The sequence below is a fragment of the Callorhinchus milii genome, unplaced genomic scaffold (assembly GCF_018977255.1).
Source record: "Callorhinchus milii isolate IMCB2004 unplaced genomic scaffold, IMCB_Cmil_1.0 Scaffold16, whole genome shotgun sequence".
NCBI lineage: Eukaryota > Metazoa > Chordata > Chondrichthyes > Chimaeriformes > Callorhinchidae > Callorhinchus > Callorhinchus milii.
Genome location: NW_024704757.1, coordinates 9,368,227 through 9,391,994, shown reverse-complemented (window position 1 = coordinate 9,391,994; position 23,768 = coordinate 9,368,227). Strand labels below are relative to the sequence as shown.

The 23,768-nt window shown below is 40.8% G+C and overlaps 1 protein-coding gene across 1 annotated transcript in view; it reads left to right on the top strand.

Moving 5' to 3' along the window:
• Positions 1-23,228, top strand: part of LOC121850266 (uncharacterized protein C16orf52 homolog B) — a 48,355-nt gene extending 25,127 nt beyond the window's left edge. The window contains exons 2-3 of the mRNA XM_042341077.1: positions 11,530-11,742; positions 21,514-23,228. Of these exons, the coding sequence (XP_042197011.1) occupies positions 11,530-11,742; positions 21,514-21,698 (398 nt within the window). The 3' untranslated portion in view covers positions 21,699-23,228. The remainder of the gene's footprint in view (positions 1-11,529; positions 11,743-21,513) is intronic.
• Positions 23,229-23,768: the final 540 nt, after the last annotated feature.

The window sequence follows — 23,768 nt, the reverse complement described above, 5'->3', positions numbered from 1 at the left end:
ATTTGTCAGAATATTTGAGCGCAAGTTCTTTATGGTAGTCAGCAATCCTCCAGATAAAAAATGATCATTCACCGTGGTTGTTTGCGACACTGCTGTGTGGAAATTGGCTGTGGTGTTCACCTATAATTTCACAATAACTTCAGAATAAAAATCCTGTGAAGCTCCTTTGAGACATTTTAATGATGTGATGAGGTACTATATTAATGCAAGGATTCTTATAATTATTTAGTTGGCAACTAATTGATTTTCATTTTTCACATAGCATTTGAATATCAAAGCTGCAACCATGTCAATTTCAAATGGCAGCACTGTGACTCATAAAGTGTTTGCCTGTGGGGTGTAGTTCTCATTGTGTTTGCCTGGCAGTGGTTGGGACTCTGGTGATTGGTTACAGTTCTCTCTAAAATGCAATCAGCCAAGTTTTATAATCAGCAGGATTTTTTTTTCCGCAGTGCATTATGCATCATACTGAAATAGATTTTAAAAACCCTTTGTCTAACGATGACTGAGGGTGGTTGAAATCATTTACTGATTCAAATCTAATCAACCCACATTAGGAAATCGTGTGGGTGATCTCTGTTCATTTCACCTTGGGAATAAAATCCACTTTTTTTCCCCTTTTACCCTTTATAATATTATTATTATTATTATTTATCCCCCATGCAAAATGTAAAGAAACTATGGTATAAAGGAATGCAGGAATGAAGGATAAGGGAATGTATTAATGAGCGTGAAAATAATATAGGGGGTTAAGGAGAACAGATTAAGATGGGTAGAGATATGGACCAGTTGGGTCAAATGGACTGTTTTGGTGCAGTACAGTCTGTGTAATTCTATGTAAACATGGCTAACCTGAGACCTTCAAATGTGGAGGAAGTGCTTTCATGTTGCATTTAACAGCACAAGATTACATTTCAGTAATGTAGTAAACCACGATATATTTTTAAATAATCGGGTGCATGATAGAATAGGATATCTGGATTTGGACCTGCAACCTTCTGGTCTGTATGGATTAGTGGTACACCAAGCAACGTCTTATCCACTCAACCATTAAGCCAGCACCTGATAAGATTCTTTAACCGGATGAGCATTTTGATATTTGTCTTGCGCTCTGTATATAATTTCAGATTTTAATCTACGTGTACATGTATCGATGGAGGTTAGTTGTAATGAACCCAAAGAATATTTTACGTACAGACCACAGTTAAGATTTCCAACTGATAACGACTTTTTACTGGTTTGTGGTCAAGGTTAGAGTTTATGCAAATTAAATTTTTAGTTGTCAAGATTTAATCGCTTTGTTGAATTCAGCATAACCCCACAATTGTGCAGTTGCCTTCACTATATATACGTCGACTGTTTTTTTCAAACTTGAAATAATAATAAAGGACGATAGCTATAGTAATGAGTCAGCTGAAATTATACACTTTATAATGCTCTTTTGGAACCATAATATTTTGTTATGGACAGAGTACTTTGTTAGGATTTGTGTCAATGAGAGAGAATCATCACCAATCTGTGGGATTTAAAAGGATGATGTGAGACACCCAGACTCTTAAAACCACTGCGCTGAAAAGCTGCCTGTAGCTTTAGCAAAATAAATCACAATTGCAATGTTTCTTGACATTCTTGCATTGCACTTAATTTTTAGTCACACATCGATGCCTCAAGATATAAAAGAACACTTTGGTGAATGCCTGAGCGCAAGAGCAGTTTATATACTCGTTTGTTAATGTATGCTGAGATAGAGATGGGCATGTTGAAGGATTGAGAAGTGTTTTTTTTAATTGAGCTAATAATTTAACTTTAATTAAATGAAGTTGCACTTTGTGTGTTAATAGCAATTAAACCGTTCCACAACTGTCTTGAGTTTTCTGGCCACTGAGAACAACTATCAGGAAATTGTGGGCAGAAACTATTTATTAGGTTGGGATTATAGCTATTGTTCTTTGTGCTGCAGTGCTCTTATGTTGAGTTCAAAGAGTTGTTGCCTCCTTTTATTCCTGTTTCCTCTCGCCCTTGTGTTTGCTCAGCCCAATTCCCAAGTTGCGTCTCCTTTTGTGCTATATCCAGATTGTTAGCTTACAGCCAATAACCGTGCCGCTGTAAATAAGGTGGTCTGATTGCCACTGGATCAGTGAGCAACAAGAAGTGGTCTTAACTGCCTGCTTGAAAGCAGCGTTGTCTCTGGAGACACAAAAACACAAATTGGATATGTTGGCAGAAATTGCCATATATTTGGTTAGGTTGCTGGCAGATTGACTAATTCAACCACTTATGCCTGTCCGTGAAGCCCAGCAAAACAATTGCTGACCTGTATGTTGCAGACAGCTTGCCTGTGTAATTTAAGACTGCTGTAGAAAGCATATTGCAGTATAACCAGGTGGCTTCCGCAGCATTAAGACCAGAAGCTAGCTTTGCAGAATCACTTCAGGAAGTGGGTCTGCAGTATAAGTGATTCAAGCACATTACATTAACGATGTCTAAAGCTTTTTAAGTACCAACCAGCACTCCGAAACACTATCCACGTGAAGGGCGCTGTATAAATACAAGTTGTTGTATTGCTTTGAGACTAATATAACAACTCAATTAAAATTGTGGAAATTTGCATCAAATGCCCAAATATTGGCTCCTCATGTCTCAGTTGACAATCATTCTTCAGTGTAATTCTGATCCAAACTGACAAGGAAGATACCATCTTGGATCCATCTCAGATCTGTATTGAGTTAGCTAACTAATGTTAGCCAGCCAGCAGTAGGGCCAGTGCCTTAGGGAGGAGGAAATCAGATAGGGTTCCTGCTAATTATTATTTTTTTTGTCTTGGAAGGGGATTAATTTTATACTATATTTTAGAAAAAATATTGAAGTAAAGGTTTATATAGTATGCAGTATATTGGGGTCATCTTATTTTGATTCTCTTTAACCTGTTCAACAGTAATTGGAACCTTTAATAGAAATGTGAATTTTAATCTTCCAAATTAATTTGAAGAAATAGTTTGATCTTATAAATCGGTATGTGAGCTCCCAAGGAGCAGCTTTTCTATATGAAGCACAGAATTTCATAGGAACTCCAGCTAACAGAGGTATAAAACTTTACAAGAGCCTTATCAGGGTCATCTGATAAGGCTCTTGTAAAGCTCTTGTGCCTCTGTGGCTACAATTCGAGCTTTCACTGGGATCAAGGGAAATGTAAGATAACCTGCTAGAAATCAGAAACCTGCTGTTCAAATTTGCAGAGCCATACAGTAAGTACAATGTGGTGGTATATTTGAGTATGCACAGGAAAATTACTAAAGATAGCTGTCGCAAATATTTGTGGAAGTTAAAGATTACGTTCAGCTGTCACAATCTAGTGTTTATTTTGCAGCTTCAGAGTAAAATGAGATTGAAGTTAGCAGCTGCCAAATAGAATTTATATTAATATTATTTGGATCAGCGAGCTCAGCGAATACGTGCTCAAATATGCACTTTGGAATAATAATCCTTGCATTTGATATAGCGCTTTTCATGTCTCCTAGATTTCTCAAAGCGCTTCACAGAATATACTGTTTGTTTGCCAGTGAAACGCGGCAGCCATTTGCGCACAGCAGTGTCCCACAAAACAGTCATGGATTTCGCGATCAAATTATTTTATTTATTTATTTTTCTTGAGGGATTATTATCAGGCATGTGGAGTAAGGAAACTTGCCCAAGGTTTCGCCTGCCATGAATCGAACCCAGGTCTCTCTCTTGCGAGGCGAGGGATCTAACCACTGAGCTACAGGCTTGTTCCTGGATTCAAACATTCCTTGGATGCTCAGGTTTAAACTTCTACTGACATATTGTTCAAATTTCACTTACAAAATAAAATATACTTAAAATTGATTTTTTTTACAGTCCTGTTTCATGCATTGATTGAGGCGTTAACTGAGGGGATTGTGATATGTTTAATACTGCAAATTCAGAATCCTGAAATTCTTTAAAGACCATATCTTTACACCTACAAAACGTACAGGCACACCAGCTTACAGTATATCCTGTGACGAGATTTGAGTTATCTTGACGACGTGATTAGTAATGCCTTATATCAAATACAAGTTAGTACTTTAGTAATAAAGTCTGGTGATAATTTGTGTTTTCTACAAGACTCCTTATTGTGGATATTGAAAATTAGAAGGGTTATGCAAGAGGTTAGTGTGAGCTGAATGTTTGTTCTGCAACTCTGCCAGTTTGAACCATGCAATGACAGTGAATTTATCTTTTAGGGACTGCAAAAGTTTTCATTCACTTTTTTTATTTAAAGGTTGAACATTTAGAAATCTATTAAAGGCACTAGTCAATACAGATAGAATGATTGCAGATTGAGTTCTTGTCAGTTAAATGAGCAAAGGAATGTTTTGCCTCTTTGTCCCTGGGCTAGGGAGGGGTTGGGAGAGAAATCAGACTGGATTTCTTGCTCCCAATCACAGTTCGGAGTATGTTTGTGGACGACTAGTGAGAACTGGATCAGTGTCGAGACTCAGTTGTGATGCACTGAGGTTGAATATTCTGCCAACACTCACTGACTTAAGTGCCCAGAGATGTAATCCCATATGAAGGGCAATGTATAAATGCAGGCTGTTGTTGACTGGTTAGTGTTTCTGACCATGATTTTGAAGAATGTTTTTCATACAGAGCAGCACAGTAACATTTGATGTGATATAGTGAGGAACCATCTATTCAACGGGTTAATTTTCATGTACTAAAAATGAAATTGGATATGGTTAGATATATAGTGTACTGCTTTTAAACTGGTCCCTAGTTCAGAGTGATCTGTTTGTTTGGGATTTATTTTGGGACCAGTATGCCTGTACAGAGGTTACCACAATAAGTACACATTGGTGGAATCAGAGTTTTAATAGCAATAAGTCACTATTGTAACATATCTCCAAAATAGAAAAGCAATCCAAAAAAATCAGGTTGCTGGGCTATATTGCTAAGTCAGTTGAGTTTAGATTTCCAGGTGATATAGTTGGGCTGTACAGTGCAATGGTCAGACCGCACCTTGAATATTGCATAATATTCTGGTCACCATTACATAAGGGGCTCCAGAGGAGAGCAATGAGGGAGGGTGATCCCCAGTGTCAGAAGAAGGAGCTAAGAACAACGACCAAACAAGCTAAGGTTCTTCAGTTTTAAGAGAAGGCGACTTAGAAGGGACCTCATAGAGATGTATTACATTTTAAATGGGATTGAAAAAGTAAACCTAATTAAATATTTTAGGATGGAACAAGACAGTAGAACAAGAGGACATAAGTTTAGAGTTGCAAAGGGTCATTTCAGGACAGATGCCAGGAAGGTTTTTTTTTACTCCCAAGGGTAATCAATGACTGGAGCAGGTTGCCAGGAAAGGTGGTAGAGGCATGGACTTGTTTAAAAAGCAACTTGAGACTTTGGTGGGGAGATGGTAGGGTGAGTGTCCTCAAGGGATGAGATTGGGTGGGCCAAAGGACCTCTACATCCAAACCAATCTTGTGACATGCAAATGAATGCATTGAAGATATTTTCAGCATAGAAGAGGGCAATTCAGTTCATTGTTTCTGAATTACTGTTATTGTATTGTTGCCCTTTATTATTAATTGTACTTTCTCAATATTTTTACTGCTCAGTTTCTCATCCAGTTTCCCTGGGATCCTAATGTGTGTACCCTTCACTTTCTAGAGTTGGTCTGTAGCTAGCAAAGCTCTTATAGTACTGTCAGTTTCAAATGGTTTCCTTTTGAACAGAACTGGGTATTCATAAATGACCTAATCTGATCTCGAAATCTCAGTAGACCTAGGTGGTTAGTCTCAGCATAGCGGTCAATTCAGTTGGGGCATCACATCTCTTTCCACATTGGGACTGTGAGCTCCTGCTGTAGCCTGATACTGCGGTGCAATGCTGGATGAATGCTATATTGTCAAATGTGTCGTCTTTTAGATGAAGCATTGCACCAAGGTTCTGTTGGCCTGCTTGGGTAAAGTTCATGATCTCATGACACTATTCTAAAAGAGGAGAGGCTTGGGTTTGATTCCCAAGCAGGGCGAAACGTTGGGCAAGTTTCCTCTGTTTACCTAGAAGTAAATAGGAACCCCGTTGTTAGTGATTGGTGGATCGCTTTTCCCAGAGTAATACTCCCTTCAAAACCAAAATAAATGTGAAAAATAGTAATAATTTGGTCACTCAATCCACGATTGTTTGTGGGACACTGCTGTGCGCAATTGACTGCCGTGTTTCGCCCACAAAATATATAGTCAATTCACTTTAAGGTATATTCTGTGAAGTCCTTTGCGACATCTCGAAGACGTGATAAGGCGCTATATCAAATGCAAGGATTATTATTATGGGCATTATATCAAATGCAAGGATTATTTTTAACCTTGCTTCTCTGAAATATCTATCTACAACTGGCAGTCACTGATGGCAGGTACAGTAGAACCCAATTATAGCCCTTTGTGTAAAGCGGGTTTGGTTATAGCACAATTGGGATGTGATATCTTTACATTATTTACCAAAAGAAATCCGTAATGTGACAGAAAGCTGATCGTGATATGATGTCGTGCTTCAAAACCCGTCATTGTGCTGACTGGCATTTTGAGCACAGCATAATGACCAGTGATGACAGGATGCATACGTGTTAGCCACTGATTGCGTCCTATTCTACCAATCGTTGGTATTTTATAGATCCTAAACTAACTACTCGCAACTGAGTTCTACTGCAGTGAGTGCTCTACAACAACTAGTATGGCAACAGCTGGTGGGAAAGCAGTTTTTTTTCTGCCTGTTGTATCTTCCAATGATGGACTAAATTCCGTGTTTATGAGATAAAGATTATCATTTTTTTCCTCTCTGCTGTATGTACATGCACTGTGTAATAAATTGTTCCCTGCCTGCTTTGTGTAACTGCAAATGATTGTGTTTCAGCACGGCAACAATGAAGTATCATGTTAATCTGATAGAATCCTATTAGCCTCTGTTAAGGAACAGATGCTGCTACGCAAGCAAATCTATTTAAAAATTCAGTTTACTAAGCTGCTTTAAAACTAATTGATCGCAGATTGAAAGTCCTTAATGGATACCAAAGAGATTCAATTAGTTTCAGGTGACTGCCTGTTCCGTCTCCAAGAAGGTGATCCTTTTAGAAAAATAGATATTTGAGCTGTCTGCTAGTGAAGGATTCTGCTGTGAAACGTATTTAGCCTTCATCAGTGGTGCAGAAATTGAAGTGTTACTTAAAATCTAACAGCTAGGGTTCACAGGGATCAAAGCGTGAACGCGGCTCACGTGTCTTCAACATCAATTACTAATGCACGCAGAATGCAATGTACCTGCAAATTGCCGTAAGTGCTAAGGAAGGTCTTTTGAGATATTACTTGCCTGCCATGGGTATCTCCTGTTGTGAAATGTGGAATTGAGGCACCTGTAGCATTTTAGACTGTTACAACACAAATGAAAATTTTACTTATGTCTGGGCTGGTGTTTTTCTCCACTCAAGCCACCTAATCTAATTGACTCTCCTGCTCCACTAACCATTTTTTTATATTCCTTTTTTGAGCATTTTTCACATTACTTTTTTTGGAAGAATTTATGGACTCTGCCTCTGCAATGGTTTGCGGCAGAGCATCCAACCTGTTTGACGTATTTTATTCCCTATCTTTTGCTTCCTAATTCTTTTGTAATCGTCTTCAAATGTGTGCCCTGACTTACTGAACAGTGGAGTTAAGGATTTGTAGCAAGTGAAAACATTGCAGGAAATACAGCTTGCCAAATCTGTCAATTTTCAGTGAAATATTCTGCAAAAGTTGGTGTTAAGTAACAACAACAAAATTACATTTGTATAGCGCCTTTCACGTCGGGAGGACGTCCCATGGCGCTGGACGGACAGAGTTACAGACTCGAGCTGAGGATCGGGGTGGGGGAGGTAAGGAAGATTGTATATGTTGACAAATTTGAGTAATATTTGCGTCTTTATATCGAGCAAAGAATCCTTTTTTTGTTTTTCTGTGGCTGGGGATGCTCCATTTATTTATTCAAATGATTACTGATAATGACCAAAGCAAACAGCTTATTTTACTGAATGTTCCTATATGGTATCCTCAAAAATGCAGAAAATAGTGTACAGGAAGCCAAGTGTTACTCTGGATACACATGTTCAAGCTGTGCCAGCAAATACAGCATGATCCAGTGCAGGCTGGTTATTTTTGGAAGGAATTATTAGGTAACATTTTTTTAAAAAATAACTGGAGGCACTACATAAAGTTCCACTAATCATTTTTTTCTGTATTTACTTTGTTCTGGATTCAACCATTAAAAACAATGTTTGTAACTATAATTTAAAAAATCACCTAACTATTTTTAAAAGCCTAAGTTTATTGCACAAGAACAACCCATTAATTTTATGTACAATGGAGATCTCTGTGGTTTTTTTTCTTTTAACTACAGACCATTAGTCCAGTTGCGTGGTCCGTGCGGAAGGAAATTGTTTGCCAGAGAACAAATTCAGTAACAAATCAATTTAGGCTTTGCTTTCAACAACTGTGATACTGTGATGGATTATAGTATTTTTACTGTAGTTCGGTTGAGTGTTTTTTGTGAATTACATGGTTTAATGTCTTGTAAATAAAGGTAGATTTATGCTGCTTTTTTCCCTGGACGTATTTCCCCTTCATTTCTCCTCTCCAGAAGGTAGTGATTCATACTGGGTGTTTTCCTCGAGGGACTACTCTTGATGTGACAGCATGGACACGTGGACTAAGCATTCAGTTGGGGGGAAGGGGAAGATAAGGGTATATGACAGTCAGGCCCACACTCCCTTTCCAGCAGATGGCCTTGGATAGAGTTGTGGTGTGAGAACAAATGTATTTCTCTCCCTAGCCCAGGGAATAGTTCTTAAAGGTAGTGCCTCACTACCGGTCCACTAACTCTGGTAACATCAGGTAACTCAGGAATGACCATTAAATCATTAAGATGACGCCCGATTCTATCTCTCTGCCTCCACCCTTGACTCTAGGGCCACTGTGCTGACAGAATGTCCGTCAGATATCAAGTCCTGGAGGGGAGCTAACTTTCTTCAGTTGAACGTCAACAAGATCGATGCTCTCCTGATTGGCTCCCGTCAGCGCCTCCTTACCTCAGGCGCTGACAGATAGTATCACCATCCATGGTTGCACACTCCACCTTGCTAAGCCATTCCGGAACCTTGGGGTCTTGTTCGACCCTCAACAATCCTTTCTACCCCACATTCACACCATGACCCACTCTGTCTTCCCCCACCTCCGCAACATCGCCCGGCTCCAACGCTGACCCACACTGCAGGCCGTCGAAACCCTCATACACATTACATCGAGGCTCGACTATGCAAACTCACTGCTTGTCGGCCTCCCCCAATTCCTTCCTCCACAGGCTACAGATCATCCAGAACATTGCAGCCCATGTCCTCTCCCGCACTAGGCTCCGTGACCCTATCACCCCCATCCTCGCCCAACTCCACTGGCTTCCCATCACAGAGATGATATAGTTTAAGATCCTGGTCCTTACCTTCAAAGCCCTCCATGGTCTTGCTCCCACCTACCTCTCCGACCTCCTAACCCCCTACCATCCTGTACGCTCCCTCCACTTCACGTCCCGCACCTTGCTCCCCCCACTATTGGCGGGTGGGCCTTCAGCCACTCTGCACCCACCCTCTGGAACTCCATCCTGCAGTCCCTCCATCTCGCCCCCTTCCTTGCCACCTTCAAGACCCACCTCAAGACCCTCCTCTTCGACCGTGCTTTTGATCTCCCTGCTTCTCCCCCCCCCCCGGCCTCTGCACCCCCCCACCCCGACCCTCAACTCGGGTCCGTAATTCTATCTCTCCAGTGTCTTGGGACGTCCTCCCGACGTGAAAGGCGCTATATAAATGTAATTATGTTGTTGTTGTAAAACAAATAGGTAATTCTGGTCACTATAGGACCTGAATCACTAGCAGAACAATTTCCTCCGTTTGCAGTTCTGCATTTTGTACCTTTTTTCTTTTGATCCTTGTTATATCCTTGTTACATACTGCCTGACAAGGTGGGCATGATGGACTATAACCATGTCCATCAAGGTATGTCGAACCAGCAGTGGGGATATGCAGGAGCATACACCACATAATGAAGTCTGGAGGAAGTACATGCTGTTCAAATTCTTCTCCTAGATATAGAAGGGAAAGTTTTAGAAGTATCATGCACTTGCAACAAGCTGTGAAGATGACACACGAAGAATGCAAAGGGAAATAGACAGGCTAGGTGAGCGCGCAAGAAGGTGGCAGATGGAGTATAACGTGGGGAAGTGTGAAGTTATTCACCGAGGTAGTAAAAATAGAAAAGTGGATTATTTTCTAGAGGGGGAGAGACTAGGTAGTGTTAGTATTCAGAGGGATTTAGGTGTCCTTGTACACCAATCACAAAAAGTTAGTATGCAGGTACAGCAAGCAACTGGGAAGGCTAATGCCAATTTGGCATCCGTTGCAAAAGGGTTAGAGTACAAGTGTAGGAAAGTCTTGCTGCAGTTGTATAAGGCCTTAGTGAAACCGCACCTAGAATATTGTGTGCAGTTTTGGTCTCCTTATTTAAGAAAGGACATACTCGCCTTAGAGGGGGTGCAGCGTAGATTCACTAGGTTGGTTTCTGGGATGAGGGGTTGGACTAATGAGAATAGGTTGAGTAAACTAGGTCTATATTCTCTAGAATATAGAAGAATTAGAGGTGATCTAATTAAGGGTCTTGACATGGTAAATGCCATGAGACTGTTTCCCCTGCTTGGAGAATCTAAAACTAGGGGTCATAGTCTTAAGATTAAGGGTCAGCCTTTTCGAACTGATTTGAGGAAACATTTCTTCACTTAGAGGGTAGTGAATTTGTGGAATTCTCTACCCCAGAAGGCTGTGGATGCTCAATCCTTGAACATATTCAAGACTGAGTTTGATAGATTTCTAAAGGATACAGCAACAACAACAAAATTACATTTATAGAGCGCCTTTCACGTCGGGAGGACGTCCCAAAGCACTGGATAGAGGGATAGGATAAAGGATAGAGGGATTTAGGAATATGGGGATAGGGTGGGTAAATGGAATTAGGTTAGAAGATCAGCCATGATCTTATTAAATGGCGGGGTAGGCTCGAGGGCCGAATGGCCTACTCCTGCTCCTACGTCTTATAAATTATCACTATAGTTCCTGTTGCCTAGGTTTTCTCTTGTGACCCATCTGTTAGGACAATACCCATTTCAGGCTGTGGCCTTGTCATTGGTCAACGACTTCAAATCCCACCATTTTTCATTCTTTCTTGTTGATTTCCCCCCATTATCTCTTCGAAGTGATTCTAGACGTTCAGCCATTCAACAGACTCTGTATAAGTGCAATTTATGTCATCTGTACATATCACTACAGAACCCTTACTTTAATCAACAGTATGTTTCAGCTGTGTTTGACTACAGTGCAATACAACAGTACCACACAATGTCTTAAGATTTTGGTAACAGAACATTAATTTCTATTTGTTCCTTCCACAGGTGCACTGACAGTTGGTCTCGTCCGCCGATGCCAAACAATTCATGGGCGTGAACGGACGTGTGTTCCTCCACAGCTTCCACCCGAATGGGTTACAACACTGTTTTTCATTATCATGGGGATTATTTCATTGACTGTAACGTGTGGCCTGCTGGTGGCATCACACTGGCGAAGAGAAGCCACCAAATATGCCCGCTGGATAGCCTTCGCTGGAAGTAAGTTAGTTTTGGACGTGCATTAATATTAAAATCTTAAACTCTTGCATCTCATGTAACCTGCACATCAATAACCATTTAACTTGAGGGTGAGTTTAAAGCTGAGTTTACAATTGTGAGTTCATACAGAAGCAGTGCTCTTAGGCTAGTGATCCTGTGGATTTCAACTGGTTTGCATTGCAAGATGGAATCCAAGTGTAACTCTACTTGCGCAGTCGGAAATTTGCCCCGATTCTAACAATGTGAATGTTTCTTGCTTTTGTCCTGTGTACTTCAGACAGACCAGCAAGCCATCTGGGCACACTCATTTTTAGTGTTCAAGTGCTTTCTTTGAAATATGACTTGTATGTTTTGAATTTTAGTTGAGGTCAGAAATAACAATACTGATAAACAAGCATTTCAGAAAAACAAATATTGTGGCATCAGAAATGATTCTGATTTAAATTCAAAGGGAAGCAAAATTTCCGTAGAAACTAAGGAAGTCGAATGGAATTTTAAAAAGTGCATTTGAATACAAGTCGAAAGGAAATAACTCCCTGCTAGAAAAGGGGGAAATAATGAGACCAAAATGCACAATGACTGAATAAAGACCCCAAAATGCAGAATTTTAACAACAACAAAAAAAAATTACATTTGTATAGCACCTTTCAAGTCAGAAGGACATTCCATGACGTCCTCCTGGACAATCAGTGTTTTGGACCTGAGCTGGGGTCGGGATCACGGAGTTTAGAGAGCAGGGCGAAGGAGGGTGAGTGGCAGAAGGCCCGCCCGCCAATGGTGGGGCGGGCGAGGCAGAGGAGCAGGCAGGTTGGTAGGGGGTTAGAAGGTCACAGAGGTCAGGGGGAGCAAGGCAATGGAAGGCTTTGAAGGTGAGGACCAGGATCTTGAAATCGTTGTGTGATGGGAAGCCAATGGAGTCAGGCTAGGATGGGGGTGATGGGGTTGCGGAGCCTGGTGTGGGAGAGGACACGGGCTGCAGAGTTCTGGATGATATGCAGCCTACGGAGGGAGGAGTTGGGGAGGCCGACAAGCAGGGAGTTTGCGAGGTCGAGCCTGGATGTTACGAATGCGTGTATGAGGGTCTCGGCGACCTGTGGAGTGAGAGAGTGACGGAGCCAGGCGATGTTGCAGAGGTGGGGAAGGTGGAACAGGACATGACACGGATGTGGGATAGAAAGGATAGTTGAGTGTCAAACAAGACGCCAGGTTCCGGACTGGCTTTCTAAGGTGGAGTGTAAAGAAACAAGAACAGAAAAGTAGCTAGGACTGGGATTTTTAGTAGAGAGCAGAGAATAAAATGGAGAAGAAACTGGTGCAGTGATGTACAATATATATGTTGTAGCGTGATGGATGCTAAAATATAAAGTATAATTTAATTAGTAATATTCTGGAGGATGTAGAAATGGCAAATCGAGTAAATAAATTCTTCACATTAGATTTAATTCAAGCTGAATTCTAGCTCTAGAGAGGGAGAGAATTCACTATTTGAAGATAATTCTTGGGATTGGGATTCGATAACTCTTGAGAATCCAATTTATTTTAAATAACATTTGAGAGAGGACATGATCCAGTTTTTCTGAACAAACATTGACTTCTTGGCTGGGTGAGTGGGGCATCACACCGGATGACCTTGTATACATCTATATATTTAGCATTGGTTCTTGCTGGTTCTAGCTCTTCTTAAAACGAGTTCATATCTGTTTAAAAAAGATTTTGAAAGTTAGGGAAGATATAGATCTAATCCTGTACACAACAATGATTCCTTTGTTGGGTGCATTGACGTGTCATTTGAGGAATTCAACTAGTTAGAGTTGAATAGTGGAATAGTATGGGTTGTGAAGTTGGACGAACATGTGATGGCTTTGTGCTCAATTACCCTCAAAGAAATTTCACAGAGCTTTTACCTGGAACACGATGTCTCAGGAAACTGAGTGAGTTGTGTCGAGTACAAAATGGAGCAAATTGTACCTGGCCACCAGAATCAGTGGGTTTAATGAGCTGAATGACCTCATCTCATTCGACTATTTTCAGGCATTTTAGGAATTTTACTGCCATGCTTTTGGCAGACTATTCCATCTGAATCTCGAATCTGAAACAAACTGTAAATGTGTATAAATCCATGTGCTTGTGCAGCAAAGGAATAAAAGTTTGAGTTCTGGTTTATTTATTTTTGCAATGTTGTTGGCCAATTTTCTCACTGATTCTGAAAATACGGACTCGTGCTGGAATAGATTTTCACAGGAACTGGCAAACCTCCAGTCCCGGGTTTGGGTAGTGAGTGTAGGCCGGCTGTGCCACCGTGGGAGGCTGAGCCTGATCCAGTCGGTCCACATAACAGGAGCGATGGGCTGTGACCAAGAGCAAGAACAGTGGCGGGCTTTTATTTTCCCTCCTTATCCCACAGGGAGTTCATTGTAAACCCCGAAACTGAAATCAGCTGAGCTAATGGGAACGAATAGCCCGTTTTACCAACTAAGGCATTTGTTATACTATTATCTACCATCATAGAGCAGCCCGAACATTCTGTTCTGAAATTTCAGGTGGCTTGGAATTGTGCAAAATTCAGTTTTAATTTAGTAGTTGGATTTCCGCAGTCCTTAAAAATCGAGACTGATTTTTAAGAATGTAACTGTTCTGTGCCACCTTAATTTTTAAGACAAAGTGGTCTTACAAGCTAAGACTAGATTAAATTACAGGCCTCTGTTGTGTGCCCTGCAGTTTTCTTCTTCTTTAACTTTTTAAAAAATTCTTAATCTCCTAATTTTTACTCTACTCATTTCCTACCAAAACAACTACTGTAGACAGTGTTCCAATACCAAACAGCATCTCTGTCTGACAAACATATTCTCCGGCACACACGGAACATGCTCATCGGGGATTACGAGCCAGTCCACAAAAGCACTATTTTCCCTGCTGCTTCCACAGATTGGTGTCTGTCTGTTACTGGAAAATGTAGCCAGAGAGACAACACATTTTTGGTGTTTCTCCAGAGATATGCTACTTTGGTCAGATTGCTGGTCAGAACTGAGGTGGTGTGTGATATTGCTTGCGGTAAAGTTCATAAAGAACATTAAATATAGAATGAGAAAAGGCTATTCAGCCATTCAACCCTATCCCCTCAGATCCTGACTGGTAAATCACTGGAGTCTCGCTCTTGTATGTTGTATCAAAACCCTTTTACTCCCCCACCCTCCCCAGTGTTACAGCTTTACTCCGTTCTCCCAACTATCAGTAATTTTATACAGAGCATATAATACTATATTCCTGCTTCAACACTACTTTTAAACTTCACTTTACCTTAGCTTTATAGGGTTTGTCTTGTAACCAATCTGTTGCCTTTTGAAATCAACTGTTTGGAGCCCCACTGTTCCCTTGTAAAACAAGCTATTACCTGGAGCTGTCTCCTTGTTGCAAGGAAATTTCTTCTAAAGCCAATAGTTGATCAATGCTTTTATCCCGAAAGCATGTTGTCTTTTCTACAGTTACTAATTTCAGTAGTAATAATTTATTATACATTTTTGTTATTATTGTATATTATTAGTAATTTAAATTAATTGACTTCTTACCCTTATCTGTTTAAATTTTATTTTAAACTTCTGAATCCTTGTAATTGTGTTTCATTATTTTGTACTGGATAACTAGATGAACGTCGGTCAAGGAAATGCCAGGAATTTCTGCTTTGCTACCCTCTGCACCAGTGCTCCACCAACTGCCAAGGTGCTGACTCATACAAGTATATTTCATACCCAACAACCTTCTATTTGTGAGATGATCGAATAAATGTTGGCAGGCTATTCAACTATAATCATATCACAGCCGTGTCAATTTTGTCCTCATTCAACAGCTGCAAAAGTCCACTTTCCAGCATGAAGTAGTAGGACCTTTGACTTTTCTTTCCCTAACCCAGTTGTAGTGCCTCTACAACTGACAAAGCGCTCTGAGACGCCGTCCGGCGTGGAGGGCGCTATATAAATCCAAGTTTGGTGTTGACATTGTTATAGCTCAATAAAAGGATTGAACCTCTGGCCTACTCAGCTCTGCATGGTTTGGTCAGACACTGAGCACCAGCCTTACCAATTCAACCACCAATATTGCATGCTTCTAAACCTCTTCGTTAGTAATTTGGAAAACCTATTAATTAAAGAGAGAATAAAATAAGAAATGGGTGCAAAATTCTATCAATCAAATCAATTGGCAAAAACGCGGCCGATTTATACAGAATGCCCTCTCAATCATAAATTTGCGCTTTTAATTCATTGTACTGTAATACTTTTCAACAGATAGAATCATACAGCACAGAAGGAGGCCATTCAGCCCATCATGTCTGCGCTGGCTCTGAAAAGAGCAATCCAACTCAATCCACTGGCCTTCTTTCTCTCCATAGCCCTGCAATCTTGTCCTCCCCAAATACCCATCTACTTTCCTCTTAAAAGTTGTTATTGAATCGGCTTCCACTACCCTTTCAGGTAGTGCATTCCAGATCCGAACAACTCGCTGGGTGAAAATTATTTCCTAACCTCCCCTCTTTTTCTTTTAACAACTAACTTAAATCGGTGTCCTCGGGTTACTGACCCACATTCCTGTGGAAACAGTTTTTCCCGGTTCAACCTATCAAATCCTCTCATGATCTTGAAACCCTCTATTAAATCCCCTCTTAATCCTCTCTGCTCTAGGGAGAATAATCCTAGTTTTGCTCACTTCTCCTCATAACTAAGGTCCTTCATTCCTGGTACCATCCTAGTAAACCTCCTTTGCACCCTCTCCAATGCCCTATCATCTTTCCTAAAGTGTGGTGCCCAGAATTGAACGCAGTACTCCAACTGAGGCCTAACCACCATTTTATAAATATTCAACATAACCTCTTGACTTTTGAATTTTATGCCCCTGTTTATAAAACCTAGTATCCCATATGCTTTTTTATGCTTTTTCTGGTGCTATCCTCCTCACCATTAACTACTTTTCCTAGCTTAGTACCAATGGCAAATTTGGAAATTGTGCTCCATGTAACCAGGTCCAGATCATTAATACAGATCAGAAAGAGCAGTGGTCCCAATACTGATCCCTGAGGGACACCACCATACACCTTCCTCCAGTCAGAAAAGCAACGATTTACTACCACTCTCTGCTTTCTGTCTCCTAGCCAGTTCTGGATCCATGTTGCCACAGTCCCTTTATGTGGCACTTTGTCAAATGCCTTTTGAAAATCTAGATAAACTATGTCCACTGCACTACCTTCATCCACCCTCTCAGTCACTTCATCAAAACATTCTATTAGGTTTGTCAGACACGATCTGCCTTTAACAAATCCAGTAGTGTTGACTATCCTTTATTGAACCATATTTTTTTCTAAATGACTTAGCCTCCAGAAGTTTCCCGACTACTGATGTTAGGCTAATTGGCCTGTAGTTCTCAGGTTTATCCTTCTGCCCTTTTTTGTATAGGGGAGTAACATTTGTAACCTTCCAGTCCTCTGGCACCACTCCAGTGTCCAAAGAGGATTGAAAGATTGTGGCCAGAGCCTCTGCTATTTCCACCCTTGCTTCCCTCAGTAACCTAGGATGCATCCCGTCCAGACTGTGCGTTTCCCAGTCTATGTTAGGATAATTGAAGTCCCCCATTATCACTATTGGTTTTGCATCTCTCCGAAATCTGCTTGCAGATTTGCTCATCTATCTCCTTCCCACTATTTGGACGTCTACAGTAAATACCTAACAGAGTAACAGTTCCTTTTTTGCTCCTTAACTCTAACCAAATAGATTCAGTTTTTGGACCCTCTACCACATCGTCCTTTCCAGGACCATGACCGTGTCCCTAATTAGTACTGCCACCCCTCCTCTGTCACCCCTCCTCTTTTCCCTTCCCAATCCCTCCTGAATAGGTTGTAGCCAGGAATATTCAGCTTCCATTCCTGTCCTTGCTTGAGCCAAGTCTCCATAATTGCCCTACATCATAGCCCCATGTGGCAACTTGAGCCTGCAGCTCACCAAGCTTATTGGTCACGCTCCATGCATTTACACACGTGCACTCCAAGGCTTAATCTACTCTACATTTCTCCCCCTTTTTTGTTTTTTCCAAGACTATTACTTGTTTTATTTCTATTTGTCTCTCCTCATCCACTATTTAACTCGTTTCCCCTCCCTGATGCTTCATTCTGATCCCCATCCCCCTTCGAAATCAGTTTAAATACTCTCCACAGCATTTGTTATCCTTGTTGCAATGACATTGGTCCCAACCCTGCTCAGGTGTAACCCATCCCTCGTGTACAGGTCCATCTGCCCCAGAAGTAGTCCCAGTGGTTTAGAAACCTGAAACCCTCCTTCCTGCACCATTTCTCCAGCCAGGAATTCATGTGTTCGATCCTCCCGGTTTGGTGTTCACTTGCATAAGGCATTGGGAGTAATCCCGAGATCACCACCATTGAGGTCCTGATCTTTAGCTTCTTCCCAAGCTTCTGATATTCTCTCTGTAGGGTCTCAGTCCTTTTATCACCGACATCATGGATCCCGACATGGACCACAACTTCCGGATTTTCCCCTTCCCCCCCCGTAGTATATTTTGTACCCATTCCATGAGGTCATGCACCCTGGCCCCAGAGAGGCAGCATACCATGAGTGATTCATGTCTTTTATGGCAGAAACATCTGTCTATCCCTTTAACTGTTGTATCCCCAATAAAAACAGCGTTGGCATTTTTCCCTTTGTTCCCCTGAACATCTATTACCTTTCGACTCTTCTTGCCGGAGGCGTCCTCACCGGTATCCAGTACCGAGAACCGGTTTGTGAGTGCCACACTCTTAGGGGATTTCTATACTGCCTGTTCATTTTTTTGCTCCACGTCCAGATATTGAGTAACGTTTGAATGGCTTCTTATTCTCTGAGCAGCCTTGTTTCCTTTACCACAACTCTGCAGTTGTTCTAAATGCTTATTTAGGGTTAGTTTTATCAATTATTCATACCACCCTTTGATCACATAGATCTTGGTATCTAGTAATATTGTTCAGAAAGAAGATCTTGCATGTAAAAAGCTCCATAAAAACGCACGTAAAACTAGAGAGCTGAAGCAGCAATCTGTACTGCTGTAGCCTGGTGAGCTTGTCACTGCTTCCTGATTGAGGATTTTTGCAACTATTGAAATCAAAACTTGTAATTCTGAGGAATCTCTGTCCTTCTGAGAATTTGGCACCAGATTAGAAATCCTCTTCACAGGACTGAATATTGCTATCAAAGCTCACTCTTTTTTAAATGAAACCCTGCATGCGCACTATTATTTTCCAGTGCCCTGGGCTTTAGTGCCTCTTCCTTTCAGAAACGCTTCCTTTAATAATGTGAATTCACTTCGCTCTGCTTCACAGTAAATCCTATGAAGTGCTTTAGGACATCCTCCTGACATGAAAGGCGCTATACCAAATGCAAGAAATATTATTATTTGGTAGCATTGGACCAGAAGGTCATGGATAATAATAATAATGATATTATAATAATCCTTACATTTGATATAGCGCTTTACACGTCTTCTCAACATCTCAAAGTGCTTCACAGAATAGACTGTAAAGTGAATTGACCGTATATTTGAGGGCAAAACGTGGCAGGCAGTTGTGCACAGCTGTGTCCCACAAACAGTCCTGGATTGAAACTGACCAATTTATTATTATGTTGTTTTGGAGGGATTATTATTAGGCGTGTGGAATAAGGAAACTTGCCCAAGGTTTAGCCCTGCCTGGAATGGAATTGCAAGGAGAGTGCTCTCACCACTGAGCTACAGGACTCCATAGATTCAAGTCAGGATTCAAGTCCCATGTTGGAAGTTCAGCTCTTAGTCTAAGATAACAATCCAGTATAGTACAGAAGGGAAATACAACCAGAGCCTTTCCTTGTATCAGTGGTTCAGCTGCTCACTGGATGAATTTGCTGAGCTGTCAATGAGCCTGGAATTCTTTTAATTACGTATCTTATAGATTTTTTTAAATGTTTCTCTTTCGCTTTGTTCACCTACTGTAGCTCAGTTCCAGCATTAAAAACCTGCAATAAAAATCTTAAATTACAATTTTATTTGCCATTTTGAGGAACCATCTCTATTGCTGACTTTGTATGTTCTGCATTAGAATCTTTCCAGTTATCTCCACTTCCTTTTCTGCAACGTACTCTGCAGGGCATCTGAGACGACCAATTTTGTTTTTAGTAATTGGATTTGCTTTCACGCTTTACCATTTACAGTAGAGATGAAGTTCTGCAAAAGAACAGGTGGTGTGTGTGTGGCCTGAGATTCTGGCCGGCAGCCACTGCAGATGAAAAAGAGCTTTGTGCCATAATCACAAGATCTCACTGTCCTGAGATATGCTGCTCGAGCTGTTAAGGGCCTTTCTTAGACCAGTTCCCAGTGCCCCGGAAATCCACAGTGCAGTTTCACAGCTTGCAGCAACCTGTGGAGTGTGAGTACTACTAGACATAAAACAATGTTTTCTGTCTGACCAAGAAATACATAGTCTTACAGTGAAGTCAGCTGTGCCAGTCACCTATTAAATACAGCTGCTCCCCAAACACAAAACGATGGGAGTTGCAAAAATTAAAAATGAGTCATTTACTTCAGCATTAAAATGAATCTGAGCGTGACAGTTATTGGATCAGTTTGAAGGGGCTTGTTATTTGTTTACAGCAGGAGGAGAGTTGATCTCAGTGCCGGGGCCAGGCTGATTCAATGATTACAGTTCCTTTTTTGTGTGTGGCAAACCAGTTGTGGCACCAATCAATTGTTCATTGTCTTCCCGGTGACCTGGACAATACGATTGATTCGTAACTGCAGGTACTCTCATCCTGGCATTGGGTCACGAGTGTAAATTCAATTAAGGTGCTATGTGTCGAACCACTCTTGTCAGTGTTGTGGTGTTTGGTCTTGGTGTGGTAATGTCATGGAAATAAACTGATATGGCAGCAAAGAAAATCCTCTTTTAATTATTTTGATCATTGTATAACAAAGTATGTTACACCCAAAATTTTCAAAGATAATTTTTAATGACTCTTAATGTTTCCTAATAACAATGTCATTCTTTTTATATAAAGCAAAGCTCCACCAATGTTTCACCTCCCAAGTTTTTCCGCCTCCCAAGTTTATTCCCTCAACCTAAAGGTGTCTGATTTCTTTTTCCTTCAACTCGTGCATAGCTCCACAGGTCTTTGTTGCTTCCCAGTATCTCACCCAAGTGACTATTGGACTGAGTGTCAGAGGGCTATTTGTCTGTCGAAGCCACCACAGCCATTGCTGATCCTGTCTTCAAGCGCTCCGAGGCGTTAACGTCATGAAGGCCGCTATGTAATTGCAAGTTGTTGTTGATTGTTGTTCACAAACCGTTAAGGTTTGAGCCATCCTGTCCGTGCACGATATCCTGTGTCCAAGTCACACTTGCCATAGCAATCGCTATATCTCGCAATTTGGAAACCTGTTCTAGTGCAAACTCACATTGTAACAAAAATTAAATCATGCACAACTTTCATTAGAGCAATATTTAATTTGTTAGGTAAGTAAATCTTAGAATCTACAGCACTGAAACCGACCATTCATCCCAACTAGTCTGTGCTGGTATTTAGACTCCACATGAGCCTCCTCCGAGACCCCTCTTTTCACTTGTCTCATGCATGCATCAAGTTGCATCTTAAATGCATTGATGCGTTTTTGCTTGAACCAAAGCTCCTGCTGCATTTATGTTTGAGACTCTAAACAATTCTATTTTTTTATTATTTCAATGTGTAACTAATGTTTTTTTTCTTTTTCTGACAGTGATCCTATTTTGTATGGCAGCACTCATATTTCCAATTGGATTTTACATCAATGAAGTTGGAGGACAGCCCTACAAGTTACCCAACAACACCCAAGTTGGGTCATCGTATGTACTGTTCGTCTTATCCATCTTCTTCACAATCGTAGGACTCCTCTTTGCCGGGAAGGTTTGTTTACCTGGTTGATTTTTTTAAAAAATAAAATAAAAAATGGCCTAACTGATTCTTCTGTTACAAGAAAGCTCGTCATCAGAGTGAGACGTATTCTGCAACGGGAGACTGAAGGGGATCGCAGATGCAATTTTTCACTAATGAGGATGGTTTAAATCTCTTATCACTATGCACTTTGGAGACAAAGAAGAGGGCTCTGTCCCCTCAGCCTCTGCAGACTCGGAACTTCATGAGCACGCTGCTGCTGTTTCTAATGCGCTTGAGGCTGTCCTGTGACTGGAACTAGGAAGACTGCACTTTGGTGAAGAGAAGTGTGTAACCCTATTAATACTATACCTATCATGGTTTCATATTAGCAGCAAATTTAACAAGCCAAGCGCTTATTTTTGCCATTCCCCCCCCCTCTATTGATTCAGTGCTGCGCTGGAGGTAAAGCAGGGCAAGTCCAGGTGGGGCTGGCCTCACTATGAGTAAAGCATGCTGCAACCTCTCAATCAATGGTGGAGCTTTTGAAACTGAGAATAACTTAACACTACTTAAACTCAAGTGATACCAAAACTGACTTGATCTGAGGCTTGGAATAAGAATGTACTACCAATGGCAAGGTCAATGTGTTAGGAGGCCTGCAGATCAAAGATTGCTTTCTATTCTGTACAAAGCAAATATGGAAATGTATTCCTGCTGGATATTAAAGCCAAATATATTAATTTTAAGTAATATTTAGAAGAAAAATCCCTTCCTATATTTTATTTTTTTGGCTGATGCAGTATAATGTATATGCAGCTAGGGAGAAGTTCATTTGCTTTTACTGGAAAACACCAGTATGTGAGGCAGAAACCATTAGAATAGCCATCTATAAAGGTCAGTGGGAAAGTCCTCAGTTACCTCATTCTTTGTGTTTGATTTCCACTCTGTAGCAGCCGAACCCCCAACTCTACAGGATACCAGAGCAAACTGCCGCCGTGTCTGTATCATACTGGGTGCAATGTTTTTTAAAGGTTGAGTAAGATGAGCTAAAAAAAAGTTTATCTTTATTATTAAATTATTTGTATATGAGGAAGAAACAAAATGGGATTGTGACATATCTTTTAAACACTCCACTGCTTAAAGTTGCTTATATTACCATACCTGGCTGCTATCCTGGCAATGGCGGTTCAGTCATCCCCTTGTTATACTAATGCTACTCATATGTATCTGTGTAGACTTGTAAGTAAACCTAACTAGCCATATCCACGATCTGCAATCGTTCCAATTGCCTAGTTTGTGCTTAGCTGTTCTGGGCAATCAGACGTATATTAAAGATGCCACTAACTGTGAAAGCTGACCAGTCCATTTTTACACTTCAGGATAGATGTAATCACATAAGCTGCTTGTTTAGATTAGTTAGTCCCATGCTGATGTCCAGGAGACGGTTTGGGTTTATTTGGTGTGATGCTGGACATCTGTAAAAAGGTTCAATGTTCATGTTGCGGGGGTTGGGCTCGCTCTCTGATCAGACAGACATTTTGTAAGCTCTGTGTATCTGTCACTTAAGGAAACTATGCAGAATTGCAATATTCTAATCATATTTCTCTTCTTGGTTCCATCAATCAACTTGTTTGAAAATTGTTTGAACTCTAATGGATACCAAATCCTGTCCGAGAACAGGGCAAATGAGATGGGGAGCACTGGTATAGAGCCGGCAAATCCTCCTAAAAGATCCCAAAAGCTCTGACCCAGAGGTTCCATCTCCTATATTTTATTTGTATTTTCCCATTGCTTTTTGGTACCAGTGCCAACCAGTTATTTTTATTTTAAAAGGGCCAGATTGGGCTGGACTGATAATGTTTTGCTCCTGGTCTGTCCCAGGATATGTCTCAAAGATGGTGTTGGACTATTGCAAATGAGTCCCCAAATTAATAGGTCATCAAATCTTCCATGTTCAAACATTTGCATAAGCTGTCGACATTCACTAAAAGAAGAGCGACTCGTAACTAGGCATGGAGTTTGTGGCATCAAAGTGACATGTCCAAAATGTTACAGTAACGGCACAAGCCGTATCCATTGACCCGCAGTGTTTTTTTTCATTTCGGCAACAAAAAAGTG